At 40.8% G+C, this 19,891-nt stretch overlaps 1 protein-coding gene across 5 annotated transcripts; it reads left to right on the top strand.

The window, feature by feature from the left end:
- The first annotated feature begins 266 nt into the window (after positions 1 to 266).
- Positions 267 to 19,676, top strand: PATZ1 (POZ/BTB and AT hook containing zinc finger 1). 5 transcript variants are annotated; one of them, XM_013944807.2, is made up of 6 exons: positions 267 to 1,654; positions 4,040 to 4,103; positions 7,352 to 7,423; positions 9,821 to 9,992; positions 16,097 to 16,234; positions 18,171 to 19,676. In XM_013944807.2, the coding sequence occupies exons 1-6, from the start codon at positions 360 to 362 to the stop codon at positions 18,587 to 18,589; spliced, it is 2,160 nt and encodes a 719-aa protein (XP_013800261.2). In that variant the 5' UTR covers positions 267 to 359; the 3' UTR covers positions 18,590 to 19,676. The 5 variants fall into 5 exon arrangements, with proteins under 5 accessions (XP_013800261.2, XP_067163255.1, XP_067163256.1 ...); XM_067307154.1 differs by lacking the exon at positions 7,352 to 7,423; XM_067307155.1 differs by lacking the exon at positions 16,097 to 16,234.
- Positions 19,677 to 19,891: the final 215 nt, after the last annotated feature.

Genomic DNA, 19,891 nt, shown 5'->3' with positions numbered 1-19,891 from the left:
GGACGGACGGAGCCGGCAGCCCGGAGCCGCAGCCGCCGGAGCCCCCTCCCCGCCGGCTCGCTGCAGCCGCGCCGCGCACGCCCCTTCCCGCGGCGGCCTCCGCGGCCGCAGCGCCTCGTGGCGGCCGGGCCCGGGCGGCGCTCGCGCGCCGGCGGCCGCGGCGGCCCCGCGCGGCGCGCGCCCCTCCGCCGCCCGAGCCTTTTGTCTCGCCCCCCCGCCATCCCCTCGCGCTGTGCAGGGAGCGCAGCGCGCGCCGCCGCCGTCGGGCCCGGACAGGGGCGGGGAGCAGGAGGCGGCGCGCGCCGCCGCGGCCTGAGAGCGCGCGCCCCCTGCGGGCGCCAGCGGGGCGGCGCAGCCCCATGGAGCGGGTGAGCGAGGCCGCCGCCTGCGGCCCCTCGGCGGGCTGCTACACGTACCAGGTGAGCCGGCACAGCGCCGACATGCTGCACAGCCTCAACCAGCAGCGCAAGAACGGCGGCCGCTTCTGCGACGTGCTGCTGCGCGTGGGCGACGAGAGCTTCCCGGCGCACCGCGCGGTGCTGGCCGCCTGCAGCGAGTACTTCGAGTCGGTGTTCAGCGCGCAGCTGGGCGACGGGGCCGGCGGCGGCGGCGGCGGCGCGGAGGCGGCGGCGGCGGAGGCGGCGGCGGGCGGCACCGGCGGGGCGGCGGCGGCGGCGGGCGGCGGCGGCGGCGGCGGGCGGGAGCTGGAGATGCACACCATCAGCTCCAAGGTGTTCGGTGACATCCTGGACTTCGCCTACACGTCACGCATCGTGGTGCGCCTGGAGAGCTTCCCGGAGCTCATGACAGCCGCCAAGTTCCTGCTGATGCGCTCCGTCATCGACATCTGCCAGGAGGTCATCAAGCAGTCCAACGTGCAGATCCTCGTGCCTCCCGCGCGCCCCGACATCATGCTCTTCCGCCCGGGTGCCGCTGACCTCGGCTTCCCGCTTGACATGACCAACGGCGCCGGCTTGGCGCCCAACGGCAACGGCATCGCTGGCATGCCCGAAGACGAGGCCACGCGGGCTGCGCTCTCTGCCGCGCAGTCCTCCCTGCCTGTTCTGCAGGGGGTGGACCGCTTGCCCATGGTGGCAGGACCGCTGTCCCCACCGCTGCTGGCCTCGCCCTTCCAGAATGTCGCTGCTAACGCCCCTGCTTTAAGCACCAAGAGGGGCAGAGGGCGTCCCCGTAAAGCCAATCTCTTGGACTCCATGATGTTTGGTACCCCGGGGGGCCTGCGAGAGGCGGGTATCCTGCCTTGTGGCCTCTGTGGAAAAGTGTTTACGGATGCTAATCGTCTTCGTCAGCATGAGGCTCAGCACGGGGTGACAAGCTTACAGCTGGGCTACATAGACATCCCGCCCCCAAGACTGGGTGAAAACGGTGTCCCTGGTCAGGATGACCCTGATGCGCCCCGAAAAAGAAGCAGGACAAGGAAACAGGTGGCCTGTGAGATCTGTGGCAAGATTTTTCGGGACGTGTACCACCTGAATCGGCACAAGCTGTCACACTCTGGCGAGAAGCCGTACTCTTGTCCGGTGTGTGGCTTACGGTTCAAGCGGAAAGACAGGATGTCCTATCATGTTCGATCTCATGACGGCTCTGTGGGAAAGCCCTACATCTGCCAGAGCTGTGGAAAAGGCTTCTCCAGGTAAGAGGGAACTTATAAGAATCACAGACGTCAACAGAGACCTAAGAAGTTACCTGTCCCATCCCTTGGGAAGCAAGAACAGTCTGCACTTAGGATAGTTTGACTGTTCCAGTTTAAAGTGTCTCGAGAAATGAGACTTTCATCATTTCCATTGGGAGGCTATTCTACAGTCTCTTGAAAGGACTTAAAAGTAATTAAGATGTAGAACTGGGAGTCAGTTGGCTTCTGGGTAACTTTCCCAGCTTTGTCCCAGACTTGGCGTATGCGTGTCCTTGGGCAAATCAGTTAGTCTCTCCCTCAAATGACTCTTCTGTGAAATGGGTATTGAAATAATTACCTACCTCACGTAAGTGTCTTGAGACTTCTGATTTGTAAGTAGTTTGAAGGTGCTGTTGAAGTGCAAAATATTAACACATTTCAAGATTATTATTTTTCTCGTATCCATTTTAAATTTTCTTTTTCTTAACTTCCCTTCATTTCTCTTAGTTCGTAATGTTTTTTATCACCCAAATGTGAAGGAAGAGGTGAGATTTCAAAGGCTGCAGCATCAAGTATCTTTTAATACATGATCTTTGTGTCCTTTGGGTTTACATCCTTCTGAAGGGGATCCTGTTTCTACCCTGCAACATACGTAAGATCTGTACATTTAATGTTGCTGATTTTTTGTTGTCACTTTTTTGTTTGTGGGAGTTAATTTAATAAGTAGTTGTTTGATATATGTAGCCGTGTTAGTGGTATCTGACAGTCTGAGTTAATGATTTTGAAAGTTTTTTTGGAAGTTTGATGCTCACTTTGAGGCTAGAAGTAGTGGGGGGTGGGGGGGATGCACACACTCCATGTTACTTCTGTAGCAGCGGTTGATTTGCTCTAACAGGAGGGAAAGAATCAAGGTAAGAAATAAACCAAAAGTCTGCTAGGAGTTAGAATTATCCCAGCTGTATAATCTTCAAAATTGTTCATCTACTGTCTCTCTTTTTGCTAGAGGGACTTTTTGTTACTGAAACAAATTTTAAATGTAGGTTTTTCTTTTTAAAAAAATCAGCAATAATTAGTGGATGCATTTTTTTAAGGACTGCAGATTTAGGGATGGAAGGTCATAGACTGGAAATTTCATCTGTGTCCTAGAAGTAAAAGTATTTTTCTTATTAAAGCATACCTGAGACCATCTGCTAATTTTTATTACTATTAGTCACGCTTAAAGATTTCTGCTGTTGCTGTATGAAAGATTTCTATGAACAAGGGAAAGTGAAAGGTGTTGACTTCTCATTTTTCTCAATGAGTTAACGTGAGCAGGCACTAATGGTGTTATGAAAGTAAACAACGGAAACATCTACACATCTTTGTAAAAAAGTAGAGAATCTTCCTTAAATTTCAGTACTCAGTCATAGGTGTTGCGCAGAAATGAGCAAAAGAAAAGCGTGGTATCTAATTTTAGTATCCTTTACTTCATTCAGCAGCGGCACAGCACGTGAGGTTGCTAGGCATGAAGTACCTAGAAGGACCCCCAACCAGTCTTTCCGGTTCCACGGCTCCAGCCCACTTGCTGGGGCATCAGGTTTAACAGCCAGACTGCAAAGTTCAGTCTATTTTCTGTCTGCAGTGCGTGAATTCCGTCCCGCGTCCGCTCATTGGCGCAGCTGGAGAGTTGGGGGAGGAGAGGGTGGAGAACTTGTTTCCAAGCAGTTTTGGCTTCATACAATGAAAAGCTTTCTTCCCACTAGGAGAAACTCCCACCAGGAAAATCTGCGGCTATTCAGTCCTCTCTTCTTCAGAGTAGGCTTTACTGATTGTGAAGAATGGTCTAACTTTTTTTTTTTTTCCAGTAATAATTTGCTCTTCCATTGCACCTTCTACTTGGGACCTTCAGCGCACTTTATTTGTATTAATGCAGTCTCCCAACCAAGCTGTGAGTTTGAACAGTATTATTTTCACCTTGCTGATGGAAAATGGGTCACAGAGATTAGAGGCAGTCCTTTTTCACAGAGGTGCTTAAAGTTGGATTCTTATATCCATGTTTGGGACATAAACCAAAAGGGACCAATTTTCAAATATTCAGCAATTGTAAATCAAAGTGCCGTGACTGTCTAGATCTAAATAGGATTTTGGAAGGAGACGTGCAGGTTTGAAAACTGTAGTTTGCATTTCCTGTTTCCTCTGATCACTAAGTTGTAATTTCATCCTGAGAAAATGCTGCCTTCCTAGCAAGTTGGAGAGAGTACTTATCAAAGCAGAGCCCCAGTTGTTGGTGATCTGGTTCTTGAGAAGTTTAAATTTATTGCTAAATTTTTAATATATCCACCACAGGGAACTTCTTTTCTTGGTTAAAATAGTAAATTCTTATTTTAATATTTGTTTTAAGTGTGCATATGTGTACTTTTTTTTAAGGCCAGACCACTTGAATGGACACATCAAACAGGTGCATACCTCAGAGAGACCTCACAAGTGTCAGGTAGGAGTTGGGGGGGCGTTAGATTGATGTTTGGGTAAATTTTTTTTTTTTTAAGGCATTGGATTTATAAGTGTGAAGAGAATTACCAAGTATCAATAAAAAAACCATGAATGTGTGAATTGGAATAAATGTTTGTAAATAATAGTGTTCAACAGTGACAGCTGCTTTACATCCCTCCCACCCCCCGGCCCCCTGTGTCATCTGATGCTTTGGTCCTTCTGCCTCCCTCCCCTTTGGCCAGATGTTCTTCCCTGCTGCTCTGTCCCAGTCTCCACCCTGTATCTCGTACCCTGCCACTCTGACCCTGGCCTTCGAGTCGGTGGCCCAAATGAGACCCCTTTTTTCTTTGGTGTTGCAGTGGTAACCAGCAGGAGGCTCCAATGCTGACTTCATTTTTTTTTAGAATAATTTCAAATAAAATTGATAATTTATCATCGCTTGCCAAGATGCTCTTTTTTATCACATAGCCTTCAGAACATTGCACTGAGCAAAATTGGAAGCTTTTTTTATCCCAGTGAGAATACAGAAAACACCACCATGGTATCCTTTGTAATACGATGTCATAATGTTGCGTATAGTTTTTTTACAGTTAATAAATTATTCATCGGGATTTGGAAGAACAAATCAAGAAAGGTCTTCTGTAATTCATTTGTAGAGGGATTTAAGAGGTACTTGGAAGTATTAATTAAAACTAAAGTTGAGAATCGGCTTCCATTTTCACCTACTGTCTTCACATTGTTGTAGGATAAACTTCTAAAACATTTGTTGGGCTAACAGTCTCCATGCTTGGTCTCTGAAGGAAGATTTTATATTTTTTTCTTTTATTTTAAGAAAGTTGGAGCAAGATACCTTCCATTTTCTTTGAAGACAGTGAAGGTTGGAGAACTTTTTTTTCTGTTTTAAAATTTCTAAGCACATTTCATGAACCTAGTCCATCCTACTTGACTGCTGCCTCCTAATCTGCATTTTTTTCTGTCTCTTGACACACCTTTGCTATGTTTCCTCCAAACTGAGAGTTTTGGAATATTTTTGCAACTTTAAGTAATAGAGTGAACAAGTTTTCAGACATATTGAGCCACCTAAAGGTTTCTGTTGACCTCAGCAGGATTTGTGGAACCTCAGCACCTTTGAAAATCAGGCCATAGAGCCTTCACATTGATTCATCAGTTTAACCGATCTAAAGTTTTAGGTTGCTTTAAGCTTCCTAAGATGATTTAATGCTATAAATTAATTTAAATTGGAAAATTCCACTCACAGTGACTACCTCACAATTTGGGGATAACAAGGGGCCTAAGTAGATGAACTGAAAATGACTAAAGAATTTTAAGAATTTTGCCCATAAGCATGTATTTGTGTGCAGGTACAAAAATGAATATTTAAGACCCCAAACTGTCCTTTGCCAGCTGATACCTGTTACATGTTTTAAAGATTTTTTTTTAAATTTTTTTAAGAATTTTAAATATATGTACTGTGTACGCATGAATCAGGATACACTCAGAGCTGAAAAGTCAGGAAAAATGGAAATCGTACAGCCAAGCTCAACCCTGTCTCCTTGCATGCATGTATTTTATGACAGTATTTTCTAAGAACAATATTTCACATTTTGTGTTTGTTGTTTAAAGTGTCGTAATATTATAGGCACTGTTCATCTAATTTTAGAGCTATAGTCCTTAGGTTATAAGCATGAGGGCAGAGTTGAGGTTGCCTTTTCAGGCTTGATTTGTTCTTCATTTTTGGCTGCTTAACCTTGCAAGGTTAACTTTTCATTCATATCAAACAAGGTGTAGAAAATCTGTTAAAGACCTGCTGCATGTCTTTGCAAAAACTCCTTGACAATAGCCTGTCAGGTTTAGAAAGTCTTCTTAAATATGCACGGATCTGATATACATGGTACAAACCACAGAAAGGATGCTTTCACACTGAAAATTTGTTTCAAATCTGAAAGCAGATGTGTAAATTGATAAAATTCTCCTTCTGATTATCTTATAACCGGTAACACTTCCGTTCCTTGATGTTTTTCTAGACACAGAATTTGGCCACTAAGGAGGAAAATAGCTTAATATTGGCATGTTGTTTCCCTGCTTTCTATTCTGTTTTTCCATTGATTTCATTTGGAAATTTAGATCCCCATGAGAACAGATTGAGCAGCATTGAGCAACCATTTTGAATCTGTTGAATTCCTGTTGAAAATTCCAGTTATTATCAGACTATGTTTACTGCAAAAGAGAAGGACTCTTTTGATAAATAGAAAAGCTTTCCAGAATCCCATATCCCAATGGCATTCTTGGAAGTGGCACTATGTAATGATTTAAACAACATCCACTAGCCATTTACCTGATCCCTTTGTGTATCTTTGCAAACCAGTGTATATCTAACATTTTGTTGATGTGGCATCATAGTACATTTTGGATTATCAAAACAAAAGTGGGAGGGTATTGGCACAACTTCAGGACAGATAAAATGAAACTGTGAGAAGCAGGATAATTTTAAGTTAAACATCATTGTAACAGCTACAATTTGCAGTGCTCGGCATGTCAACCTGCACTCATCCCCCTAAAATAACAGTTGGGCATCACAGGTATTTAAAAAACTATCCTAAGATTCAGCACCTGTAGCACCGGGTGCCAGACAAAGACCTGATTCCAACTTTTTCGTTAAACAGACTCAGAATGGGGAAGGAAGGCCTCCGAGAGAGCCAGGGCATCTGAGAAATCGGATCCAAGAAGTTGCTTTGGTGTCCAGACAAGACACCAAATGGAACTCTGGATACTTTTCTCCTGGATTATTGTACTAGTGATATCTGAGTTTTTAAAATCTGACAGCTAAGTTCTTGATGTGGGAGAAGGGGTAAGTCAGTTTGCTGGCCGTAATGGGATAGTTCAGCTTGTTGACTTGTCATGGGAAGGGGTGAGGCTGGGTATTGGCTTTTGAGTGTGAATGATGTGAATGTTGGACTGCAGTTCGGGAGGAAACAGCGATCTGAAAACCTGTGGATGGAAAAGGGAAGGGGGAGAAAACAGAAGTTCGTTCCTTCTCAGAGACGAGAGGCAAGTTGTTCATCTGGCAATTTAAATAAAAAAAGAGAAAGATGCAGGTTAAATTACAAAAAAACTTTTGAAAAATAAAAAATATTTAAAACTATTTAAATTAACCTAAAATTGGCATCCAAAGTCCAGTGCTTTTCCCATTGATTTCAATGCAGAATGAGTTTCTTCCTGTCCTAATTTCTCTTACTTCCTGCCTATTAGCAGGAAAATGGCAGCCACCATGGAATAAGCTCAGAGACATCCACAACCATAGAAAAGTTGAAACTTCAAGAGGTATTTCTTAAACAATGTTTTTTTAAACTTTATATATATTCTTTTTTATCTATTTATATACCTGTGCAATGTTTGATAGGAAAGCACTGGAGTTTTCTTCTATTATTAACAATTAATGATAAATACTTAGCACTCATTTAGCACTTATATCTTTTATAAAATAAAACTTTTTACTTTTTACTTTTTTGCTCTATACCTTTTACAAATATTAACTATTTGAATATTAACTTTGGGGTTTTCTTTAAACCTAGTCCTGTCTCCCATTGTTATGATTCAGCTAAACTGGTTCTTGCTTTCTCCACTGGACTTTTTTTTTAAGCTTCTTTGCAGATATACTTAACTATATAGTTTATCCAAAGGTGAACTTTGCAAAACTCAGCAACAAGACTAAGAAATCAAACAAAGAAATGATTGTATTGCCTTTCCCCAAGCTTTCCACTTGTTCAGTTCAATATGGGACAGATCTGTTTTTACTTCTGGCATCCCTGTATTTATGTGGTTTGTCTCTGGTCTGCTTCATAAACTGATGCACTTCCAATGCTTTTTTATGGACGCTTACTGTGGCTCAATATTAGAATTATAAATACTGGACCTTTTGGCTGTCATCCTTGATTGTCTAGGAATACACCTTTAGATGATACCCAGCAGGTTGACTAGTATCAGTCCTGGAATCCTGACTTAAATGAGTGTTTACTTCTAAAAACGTTTTAATAAATGAAAGCTGCACCCGTTTTGCTCAGCGCTGTGTCCTGAGATTTCGACTGAAGAGAAGTCTTCCATGTTCAAGGGTTTGCTTCTTCACCACTAGTGATTTATGAATCTTTGCCTGGTGAGCTTAGTTCAACTCTGTGTATCACAGAAATCCAGGTTATTATACTGTAGTCTTTTTAAGTATATTAAGTCCTGATCCTGTGAGGTGCTAAGTCTGCTGCCTGCTGCAGAGTAGCCTCAGTTCTATGGGAGTTTACTATACTTAAGCATCTCATAGGATTGAACAAGTAGAGTCTACAGCCTGTTGAAATCAATAGATACTTTCCAGTTGCCTTTATTTTTTTTGGATTAAGCTCTTGATTAACTAAGTTACCTAAAATTATACGGGTTATTCTCTTCTGTATTGTCAATTTATTTTAATTTACCATTTTGTAATTTTAGTAGTTGTCACTTTACGAGTCTATTCTATAGTGAAACAGGTGTCTTGTTTAATTACACACTGATCCTTAAAAAGGCAGAATATATCCAGTTCCCATGTCATTTAATATTCTCATATTATCTCTTAGGGGACTGTGCTTATGCATCTTGAACTGCATTTTTCTATATAAAGGATACTCCACTACAAATCAGATGCTGTAGACTCTTGAATGTCACTGTTGCCCACTTGGTGTGGTCATTCTAACGTATGTTGCTTTGGTTTTTCTTCCTGCACTTGTGAGCAATGGTTTCAGACTATACCTTTAATAATTTACACAGTGTATTGCTGATCATTTATTACTTTTATTCACATGTTAAAGCTATGGCAAGCCTTTCAGAATTGGCAGGCCAGTTTAGTAGGCCATATACACGGTCTGTATGCCTGCCAATTGCTATGATTATGATAATGGGAAAGAACCCTCCCTCATCTATCCTGTGACTTTCCTCTGAGGAGTGGGCAAGTAGAACCAATATTATCTTATGCCAAATCAAACTTGTTTCATGGTAGTAAGTGGAATACGATACCTTGATTGGGGTAAGTTATAAACAGATTACAGTGTCATGCAGTTATTTTGATATCTGCTGCCTTCCGAGGTTTCACTTCTGCACTTAACTTTTGTCTGCCCTGTCACTGTGGGTACCAGGATGGCTCTTTTATAGTGTCTTTTGTCATCTTCTCATCCCAGCCAATTCTCTGATGCTTCATTTATGTGTTGTGATAGTCTGAAGGGGAGATCCAGTGCAGTGAAGTCAGACTGATCAAATCAAAGAGTAAAATTTAGGAAGGTGACAGAGAGGACATTCTGAGCTGTTTAAAGTGATTGTAATGTCTCAGTGAAATGGCAGAATTTACAGTAACTGGAGCGGTTTGTGCTATTTCTGATATTAAATATTACTTAAAGTTTTAGTATCTTCATCCTCAGTGAGGAACTAAGGCTTTACAAATCTGTCTTGATTTAAATTTTACTGACTGTAGTATGTTAGAGCTGTTTGCCTGCTTTCTTAATTCTTCTGAGTAGTAACATCACATCTTGTGTAGTGTGTTGGTGATCTCAATTTTCTATTTGTGGGGAAACGGCTCATACATCATGTCATTTGTGTAATTGCACAGGGTCTGACATATTTACTCTTAAGAATACTAAATAGATTCAACAATATCAGTGTTTTTAGCAGAGTTGATAAGTCACATGGTTCTCATTGTACCCGCAGACTTGTAATGCTTCCTTTGCCACTCGTGACCGGCTGCGCTCACACCTAGCATGTCATGAAGACAAAGTTCCGTGCCAGGTGTGTGGGAAGTACTTGCGGGCAGCATATATGGCAGATCATTTGAAGAAACACAGTGAAGGACCAAGCAATTTCTGCACTATCTGTAACCGAGGTAATGAAGAAACTGTTTCTTTATTTCAGTGGGCTGGGGCAACAGCTGAGGGCAGCTGTAAGGCTACGTGATTCTGTCTGCAACAGGAGGAGGTTGTACCATGCATGTGGACATATTGTTTCTTTGCTTCCTTATTGAATACTTAGTTTGAAACTGATGGAGTCATAGGTCTGGCCTTTTTACATGGCTAACAGTACCTGAATGAATTCAGTTTAAATGTGAAGCAAATTATTTTTAGACAGTTTGAAGAATTTTACTTGCCAAACTGCAAGATCCTTATAAAATAACCACTTTGTGTTGCTTTGCCACTATTCACCATATACCTTTTTTCCAATACCTGGTTGGAACTGGGTCCTGCATTCAGTTTGAGAGAAGAATCTTTGAAATACACACCAAGTTGAAACTGAGAAAGTACGTGAAAGAGCTACGTGATGTTATCAGTCTTGCTTAACCTCCTGGTGCAGCAGTAAAGTCAAGTTGCTCCTCCCTCTTAACCCAAGAAATGGCTTTGTACTAACTTACATTTCTAAAACAAATCTTGTAAAGAAGAGCACGAGTAACATAGTTTTATTTATATAAATAAAATTTGGAAGCTTTTCCATCTGTTTGTGGTACTCTCAAATTGGAGAAAGAGTTGTAGATTTAGGCGTTGTGGGATGTAAAGCAACCTGGACAAATTTCAGAAAGAAAAAAAGTAATTTTGTCTTACCAGTTTTTTTTTTTTTTTTTTTTTTTTTTGGTGTGTGTGGGGGGAACAATGAATATACAACTTCAAAGTATGTTGTTGGCTCACACAGACGTACTGGAGTACCTAATGACTGTAGGAGGAGGCTGCTGTTGCGTTTTGGGATCTGATTCTTGGTTTTTCTGATGAGTTAGTTTTGGATAATGTGTGTTCCCTTTTCTAACTGAAGAGAGGTGAAGTCTTCTGAGAGAGCGTGGGTGTTCTGCATTTAATGTGAGGACTGTACAGGAATGGAGCTTTTGGGTGATTAGGAGATGATGAGTAATGTGAGGCATTAAATTGTAAAGGAGACATTTTCCAGTAGCTGAACTATCTGTTAGGTCCTGAAAGTGGTATTAACAGTTCTTGTGGAAATGACATCTGGGTTGAAAATCTTCAGATTCTGAAACTCCGGGTAGATGATACAAAATGAAACGCGGCCACTTTTCAGGTAAAGGCCCATCTTCTGAAAAGCTGCTGAAACTTATCCCAATTCTTTTTGTGGTAACAAGACAGAGGACCCTATCCAAGATCGAAGCTGTATCTTGCTTTCCTTCGGTCGGACGTGGTTCTGAGCAAGAACTCTTTGGCTGAGGGGAATTGTCATGTTTCCAGGGTTTGTAAGCCTGAGCTTCACCGTGAATACCACTGGATGTCACTGCAGCTCTTCAGAAATTCAGCCAGCATGACAAAGACGGGTCTGGCATTCAAACAATGAAATGATTAGAAGGGTTATTCACATTTTACAGGTTGAAATGTACAGTGCAAATGTAAATAAAATGTACACTTCTGTGTAGAAGGATAGGGAGCCTGCTGTACAGCAAAGTATAAGCAGCTACTTTCTTCCTGCAGCTTGTGTATTTCATATATTTTGTCAGTGAGAATTTAGTCTGCTGCTGTGAATTTCAGTTCACATCAGTACTTACAAACAATAAATAATCTGTTAAATTGTTGTTAAAGATTTACCCTTTGTTAAAATTCAAGGAAAAGGGAAGTTACAAACTGGATTTGTCAAACAACTGTGTTATGAACTCAGTATTATATCCTGTGAATTCTGATTACAGCTTTATGATCCATGGTGTCAGGATTTATAATTCAGTGTTCTAAATTCAAAAGGTAATGATGTTCATTGTTCTAAATATCTTTTAAATTGTAGGGTATGAAGATATGCAACGTGCTGGAAAATTTCTGAATTAAAACCCCTATTTGATAGGTGCTGAGATAGTCGGAAGCTATATGATTCTCCCTGCGGTCCCCCCACCGTGACTGTGCCATGGTTATGGTGCTTGTGCAATGAAATTTTGTTTTATTCTTCCCTCAGCTAATGTGCTGGTGTATTTTTGCATTGGAACTTAATTGATGTTGGATATAGTAATTGTCAAGGAAGAAGGCAAAGATTTAAAAAAAAACTCCTTATAGAGAGAAGTTTGGATGCTGACAGAAAAAAAAAACAAAGTCAGGATTCTGAAATGGATGAAAAGGTGGCTCTTATCCAGCTGAACATATCCTAGTGTTAAAGTCAGAATGGGAAATACAGGCTTAGAATCCATCGCTTTATCCCATCGGCCTGAGGGCTTTTCTGTGGAATTTAATAAAGTGTATCTTGCTCTCTTAAAGCTTTAATGGATTTAGGAGATAGGGAAATCAGTACCTTAACTGAAAGTAATAGCCACTGGTTGACTATATAAGGCGTGTTCCCATTTGCTGATTTTGTTTATTTACTTATTTATTTTAGAAATGGCAGTATCATCTCCAAAAATTACCAGCTGTGAGTTGATGGTTTTTCCAGGTTATTTTCTCACTTAGGATCTTTCTGCTTAGAATAATTAAGTAAGCGATCAAGTCTCTTTCAGTCAGGGAAGCTGTGCAGTGTTTTTTTCTGGAAAGAGGTATCTTTAAAGAAAACATGCAGTATACTAAGTAATTAGATTTCCAGGTTTTTGCAGTTAGGTAAACAATTTTCACAAAATGTATCTCAAGATTTGTATCTGTGCCCAGTGAGAAAGACTACTAAGTTAGAGGACAGCCATCCTGCCTTCCTACGTTAATATTGATGCCATGAGGCAGACTGACATTTCCCCCTCAAAAAAAAAGTTTTTTAGATTTTTTTGAAAGTTCTTCAGTTCTTGTTAATGTTGAGCTGTTTAAATGAATGTTATTTTTAAGAATTCAACTAACGTGTGCTCATGAAATCTAAGCATCATTTTAAGACAAATTCTCTTCAATCCGTTTATGTTTAAAAGACTTGTTACTACTTAGTTGTTGCATATTCTTATCTTACCATCCTTAGTAACTTGATTAGCTTTTGGGGGGGGGGGTTGTTCTTTTTTTTCCTCCCCCAAAGAACCTAAAATAGAGATTAATCACTTTGACAAGTCTAGAGCTGGTATTTTTGTAGTAAGGTGTGGCAATTAATAAGAGCAACTTAGAACATCCATTTCTGCACATATGCATTGTGTGTTTCACAGAAATCAAGTGAGTTAGCAGAAGAGTACGTTTTCTTACGACACACTGGATGGAATGTTTTTTACTATAACATGAATTTTTTAATTGTTCATGTTGGATGCAGGGTCGATTAAAGCTAGAAGCATACTGCAGATGTCCTAGCAAAACCCAAATTAGAGTTTTTGAAACGGGAGCATCCTGCAATTATTTCTATAGCCTGTCTCCTTATGGATGGTATCTAAGAGACCAGCAAATAGATCTCATTTATAGGAAGCAGGCCGTTTCCTTTTTATGCATGTTTTTAATGTTGGTTTCTCTGGTTTGAAGAAATATTTATTCTGCAAAGCTGTGAGATGTGTATGGATAAAGCAATAAATACATTCCTATTTTAAAAAATGAAAAATACTGCCACTTTATCCTTTGCATTAAGCCTGGTTTTGTTTTTAAAGAGTTTAACAAGTACTGTAGAGGATTACTATTTAGGAATCCCCTCCACTTCTTCCTAGGGTAGACACGCCTAATTAAGGCCTGGTGAATATAAGCCATCATTAGTGTCTCAGAAAAAAATTAGCATAAAAATAAAAATCTCACTTTAACCAGTTTCCTGTGAAGCAGTTGGCACTCTTAGTGCTTTGATGGAAGTTGATGACTCGCACGTTCATCAGTCAAGCGCATAAAAGGGGACTAACACACTTTGCATGCAATTTTCATTATATAAAGCAATGTAATCTGCAAATAGAATTGCAGAGGTCAGGAAATATGGTGTATTGCAGAGATTCTGACTCTAGAGTTTCTTGTGTCAATTGTAGTATAGGAAAACACTAAATATCTGTATGTAGTCCTCTCTTACGGCTGGCTGTGAGATTTTGGTGCATTGCCACATGAAGAGACTCATCTCGGCATGCATGTAGTCATTAGACACCGGTATGAAATCAGGGAAGTACCTTATAGTTGGAAGTATCACTGGTGTAGCCGTACATTGTGTCCTTCCCTCTACCAGTCAAATTTTGGTTCTTCCTCTGTCTGTAATGAATTTTGGTAGATAGAGAAATATATCTTCTGGTGGCATTTTATGTCTTAAGGTAGATCTTGCATCATTTCAGAGGAGAATATCCTTATCTTAATTCCCCAGATGACTTGGCCTAGACGATTAGGCTTCCTTGTATTTTGAGAGTTGTTTTTTGTTGGTTTCTTTAGTTGTGGTTTTCTTGATGGATCTGCTTTTCTTTACTTTTATCTTCAACTCAGGGGTCTGCAGTAACTGTCTTTCGTTCATTCTCAGCAACTTGCCATTTTTCCCCTCCGGCAGGTTGCTGTGGAGTTCTGTCTTGTTCTGTCGGTCCTGTATATGCAATTCTTAATAACTTCTGCAATTTGTAATAACTTCTGAAGACTCTTTGACCCCGGATTCTAAGAAGAGTCTTTGCAGAGGGATATTCTGTAGGTTAGGCGCAAGGAATTCTAGTGTAAAGCTACTTTCATTATTAAATTCAGCGCCTGAAAATAATGGCTGCTATCAGAAAATCCACCCCAGAAAGGTGTGCCAGTGCTGGTTTTGCACCCTTCCTAATAAATTGTTACATCTCACCAAGTTTAAATGCAGTTATATCACTATAAAAGTGGCTTTGCAGTAGTATATCTATTCATATTTAAAGTGAAGTATTGGTATGAAAGCTGTCTTGCAAGGGCTTCTGCTGTAAATGCTGTATTAGTTTAAAAAACAGTACAAGTTTGTGTGCAGACCTTGCTCACATTAGTAACAAAAATTTGAGTCTCATTTTTTCTTTATTCAGAAAGGGAACCTGAAGCTCTGTGTCTGTGACAGTGGAACTTGTAGTGTGTTCTCAGTTCTGAAAAGAAAATCTAACATGAAAGTACCATAATATTCTATCTGAAATTTTAAAATGAAGGTTGTTGTCAATAGGTTTGCCTGTGTAGAAATTCTGCAGAACTTTGTCCTCTTTGTGCGTCATGTATGGTCCAAATGCTTCTAGTACTAATTGCAAAGCTTTTTAAAATATGACTTAAAAACATTCCCAAATATACTTGAGAGGATTTATTGCATTACAGGAAAAGGTCATAGTTGCGAGACTTAAAAAAATATAAAATAAAATTTAAAAAGCACATGCTTAAATGTCAAAAACTGTTGTGTTTCGAAATCAGTGGTTTGAAATACATGTTTTTAATTTCCATGTTTTGGGTTTACAAATCGGAGCTAATAGATGTTTTGAAATTTCATCAAGAAAAAATAATTTTTCCAAAGTTGTGCTGACTGCAGACAATCTAAGGTTTTTAAAACTCAGGATGAACTGAATGGGAGAAATACTATTTTTCAAAAATTTCTATAGAACAAAATTATAGACCTTTAAAAAAAAAAAAGTTTTAACTTTCTGCCTTCCAGGAGTCATTATAAATGCTAGAAACCTAAGGGTAAACACACTAAGTGCTAAAAGGGGTGTAATTAAATGGCATTCCTTTGAAACTTAACAGCATGAAAGAAACCATTTTAAACTACCTCTCAAAAGTACGTCATACGATGAAGTCTTTTTTTATTAAAATAAATGAACCTCCCACAAACTGGTGAAGAGACATGGGTGCCCTTTGTGTCATGTCTCTTCTGCCTCTTTTTTCTGAACGTTTCATATGATCTAGTTTTTTTTTTTTTACATAGGATCTGTTTCTCAAGGAGGCTGTTACTCTTTCATCATGACTTCCAAAAAGCAAATGAAATGAAGTCTAATGAAGGGTATGCGTTGGATTCATTGCCTGATTATGTCTAGGGATCCTACCTGAGCGTGTTATAGGTAACGAGAAATCAAGCTAGTATAATGGCAACTTTGTAATAGGGAGTAGGAGCAAGAGAAAGATAAGAACAGGGAAGGCAGATGTGTGTCTTTGCTGGTGGCAGGATCTCATCTCCTTTTATCTTGTTTAGGTTTCTCCTCTGCCTCCTACTTAAAGGTCCATGTTAAAACCCACCACGGTGTTCCCCTTCCCCAGGTCTCCAGGCACCAGGAGTCCATCCCGAATGGGGGAGCAGCGTTCCACTGCGTCAGGACCTATGGCATCAAAGGCAAGAGACTCCCTGCTCTGCACCTTGCTGCTCTGTGCAGAACTTTGTGTTGTGGGATGTTGGGCTGGGCGTGAGGAAGGGGAGGGAGGACAGGGAAAATACTAGGAAGCAGCTTAGGGAGATGCAGAGAAATCATGTAGGGTCACGTACGTAGGATGTGATGTCTATGCTTGGATACCAGGTTTGACAAGGCTGGGGGAGTGAGGTGGGCAGGTCAGGGTACCTGGATTCTTGGCAGCTTCTTTCACTTTAGCGATGGAAAAGGCCATGTTAGTTCATCTTGACCGTCTTCCTAGGAGCAATCAGTACTTGAATTTTACCTGAGGGATGCGGATCCTTGACAGTGACTTAGTCCAATATACTTGAGTCTCGCGTCAAACCGTTTCTGATTTCTGGTGAAGAAAGGGGGAGCCACAGACTGCGGTTCATAAAGATTCTTGAATGGTGAAAGCAGTATCCGTCCTCAGATTGATGAGGAACCATACAGCTATCTGTTGTTAAACTTCTACTTTTTAATGCTGTTGTTGGGGAGGAGAGGTAGAGGATGAAAATAGTGCTATTACTTTTTTTGTTTTTAACCTGCCATTACTTCCTGCAAAAACAAACATAAGAATTATTTTTGTAAGAATAACTGAAGAGTATTTAACTTTTGAGTATGTAAAATTCTGTGTTACTCTATGTAAGATAGCTTGCTTTTTGCTTCTTGGTTCTGAGCTATCAGTATGCCGGGTGAAGCTGAAACAGCAGAAAATTCTTTGAAAGCATGTTTGTCCCAGAAGTTATGGCTACTGTTGTCTAGGAGAACGCAGCAGTCTGGATTAAACAAAGTCTGTGCTCTGCCTTAAGCCTTATGCCAATGGGATGCTCCAGCTGTGTAATTTTTTTTTTTTTTTTCTGTTGAAGTCCTCATAGAGTTACTACACAAGCCCTTTGGTTCTGGGTGGTGTGCTGATTTAACACGAGATTTACTCCAGCTCAGTGGTGTATTGATTTCATGCTTATCCTGTTTGGTTCGTAATGCCGAGTCCAGAGCAAATCTGTCTTTTGGGTTGTGCCAAGTGGTTCTTTGGTCTTTTAGAGTTAACAGTTGATACAGCTTATTTGTATTCAAAGACTTGTTTAGGGAGTATGTCTGGGTTTCCCACGCTCATTCATCTGCGCTAAGCAAAAAGTGTGGACAAACTTTCTTGGCGTAATGTCAGAGAAGAATGGGGAACACTCCAAACATACCAGTGGCTTTGCCAGGATATGTATCCAAATGACTTAAAATAGTGTCTCTAAACTCTCTCCTACTTCACGCTACAGTGTTTAAGGATGGAACAATTTTAGGTTATGAAGTCTGCATCTTAACAGTGTTGTACTTTACTTGTAAAAAGGAGCCCCACCAGATTAAACGCAATTGCACCTCTGAGATTGCAGTAGCTCCCTGCTGCTTTGCTGAGATATTAATGGGTAAAATATTTCCAGGTTTCTTCACAGCTTGTCATAGCCTGTTATACTTTTGGGGAGAGCCTAGAAACTTAATAAAATATTAGCTCTATTTCAGAAGTGTGGGAAGTGACTTCTGTAGCTAAAAACTCATTATCAGGTCTACGTTTTTATGATGCCTGAGGTATAAACTTCATAAAACACCTTTGGGGATTAAAAGAAGTATTATATAAGCCTGAGACACATCATGGATGCACTCAGTATCATTATAAATCCTTGATTAAAAATCTGGATGTGCTCTGATAGCAACCGTATTGTTTGTAAAGAAAACTATGGTCAAGGACTTTAGAATGCGGGGGATTGCGTTGTTAAGTGTGTTTCATTCTTTCATGATGGGCATTAATGAATCAGGTGGTAACCGCCATCACCTATTTGAATGCTTGTTAAATAAATGTTTGGGGCAGGTGAAGTTCTGAAAATTTTTCTCTCTTCTTTTCTTTTCCCATAGAAGGCCAGAAATGTTCACATTCGGACCCGATTGAGAGTTCTGATTCATATGGAGACCTCTCTGACACCAGTGACCTCAAGACTCCCGAGAAACAGAGCACCAATGGGTCCTTCTCCTGTGACATGGCAGTCAGCAAAAACAAAATGGAGACGGAGGGAGAGAAGAAGTACCCTTGCCCTGAATGTGGCAGCTTTTTCAGATCGAAGTCTTATCTGAACAAACATATACAGAAAGTTCACGTCAGGGCCCTTGGTGGCCCGTTGGGGGACCTTGGTCCTGCTCTAGGATCCCCCTTTTCTCCCCAACAGAACATGTCTCTCCTGGAGTCATTTGGGTTTCAGATCGTCCAGTCAGCATTTGCATCATCCCTAGTGGATCCAGAGGTCGACCAGCAACCAATGGGGCCAGAGGGGAAATGAGATCAGTTTGACCTTAACAAAGCAAAGCAGCAGTCTGGCTATAATGATAAGATGCTGTGAATGAAAGAGAAAATAATGAAATTTGGTTCTATAGCTGAGAATTTTTTATTCATTTTAGCTTCCCTCTTTGTCTCATGCCCCACCCCACCTTTAAACCTTCACTGATGAGAGGGAGAAAAGGCTTCTTAGCTGATGAATTAGAGAAGATCGTGACCTTGAGCAGGAGACATGATTTAAAACATCAAATAGAGCTTTGGAGGCTCCTGCTGGTGTTCCATCATGATCTTCTAGAATAAACAGAAGTTGCCAGCACTGATCTGAGAATTAGAGACTGTCCTAGTGACCCAGGCACCTGGGGAGCTACAGTTTATGCTTTTGTTCTCTCTCTATTCCCCACCTTCCCTAACCCACCCCAGAAAAACACAGTAAGTTTTAAAAACAGACCCATTATTGACTGAATATAACATTAAAGAAAAAGCCCCATGGTACCTAGCAGGTTACAATGCAGTTGTCCTTTTATAAACGGAAAGATCTTAAGAAGGTGAGAGAATTTGAACCCCTTCTGCCATTTGTGAGGCTGTGAGTGCTGCAGCAGGACTGAACTGCTGAGTAAAAATCACCATTCAGAACAGGTTGTTTTTGTTACTTTTAACCATTAAACTTGCTGTCAGGTTTTTAATTCTCTATTATTATTATTATTATTATTTTAGGACCTGTTGTAGTGAATTGCTACTGAAAAGCCGGTCTAAGGCGATATACAGAGCACTCTTAAAGCAGCAGTCACATTAGGGTTAGTATTAATTTTTTTTAGATGTATCATAATTAATAACTTGGCTAGTTGATTGTTTTAAGTCTATGAAAGAAATAGTTTTATGCAAAAGAAAAAAGTAAGGAAGAAAAAATACCATTGCAGTCTGCTTGACTGGTGCTCATTTTTCATGTGGGGACCTAGAGTATAAACATGATCAGCTATTGGGTAAACTCTATGTACCACTGACTTGTTTAGTGTGAATAAACCCGGGGGTTCACAGAGTGATTTTGGTTTAATCGGACTGGACTCTATTAAAGAAGTTAGTATGTTACTTTATATCCCCTCGTTTTGTCTGGTTTTTGAGCAATTTAGCCACCTGTCCAAAAGGTGTGCAAATGAGAACCAGTAAGTAGGAGGTTAGTCCCTCTCTCAACTGTACTGTACTCTCAGTGACCTGGACTTTTGGGCTCCAGTCCTGCTTCCTGATCTGCCTTCAGGCAGGTTTGCAAAAGCCAGTCTTACTCCTTTCTTTTCCAAAGAAGAAGGGTTTC

The sequence above is a fragment of the Apteryx mantelli genome, chromosome 17 (genome assembly GCF_036417845.1).
Source record: "Apteryx mantelli isolate bAptMan1 chromosome 17, bAptMan1.hap1, whole genome shotgun sequence".
Classification (NCBI taxonomy): Eukaryota; Metazoa; Chordata; class Aves; order Apterygiformes; family Apterygidae; genus Apteryx; species Apteryx mantelli.
This window is presented reverse-complemented; position numbering and strand designations above follow the sequence as displayed.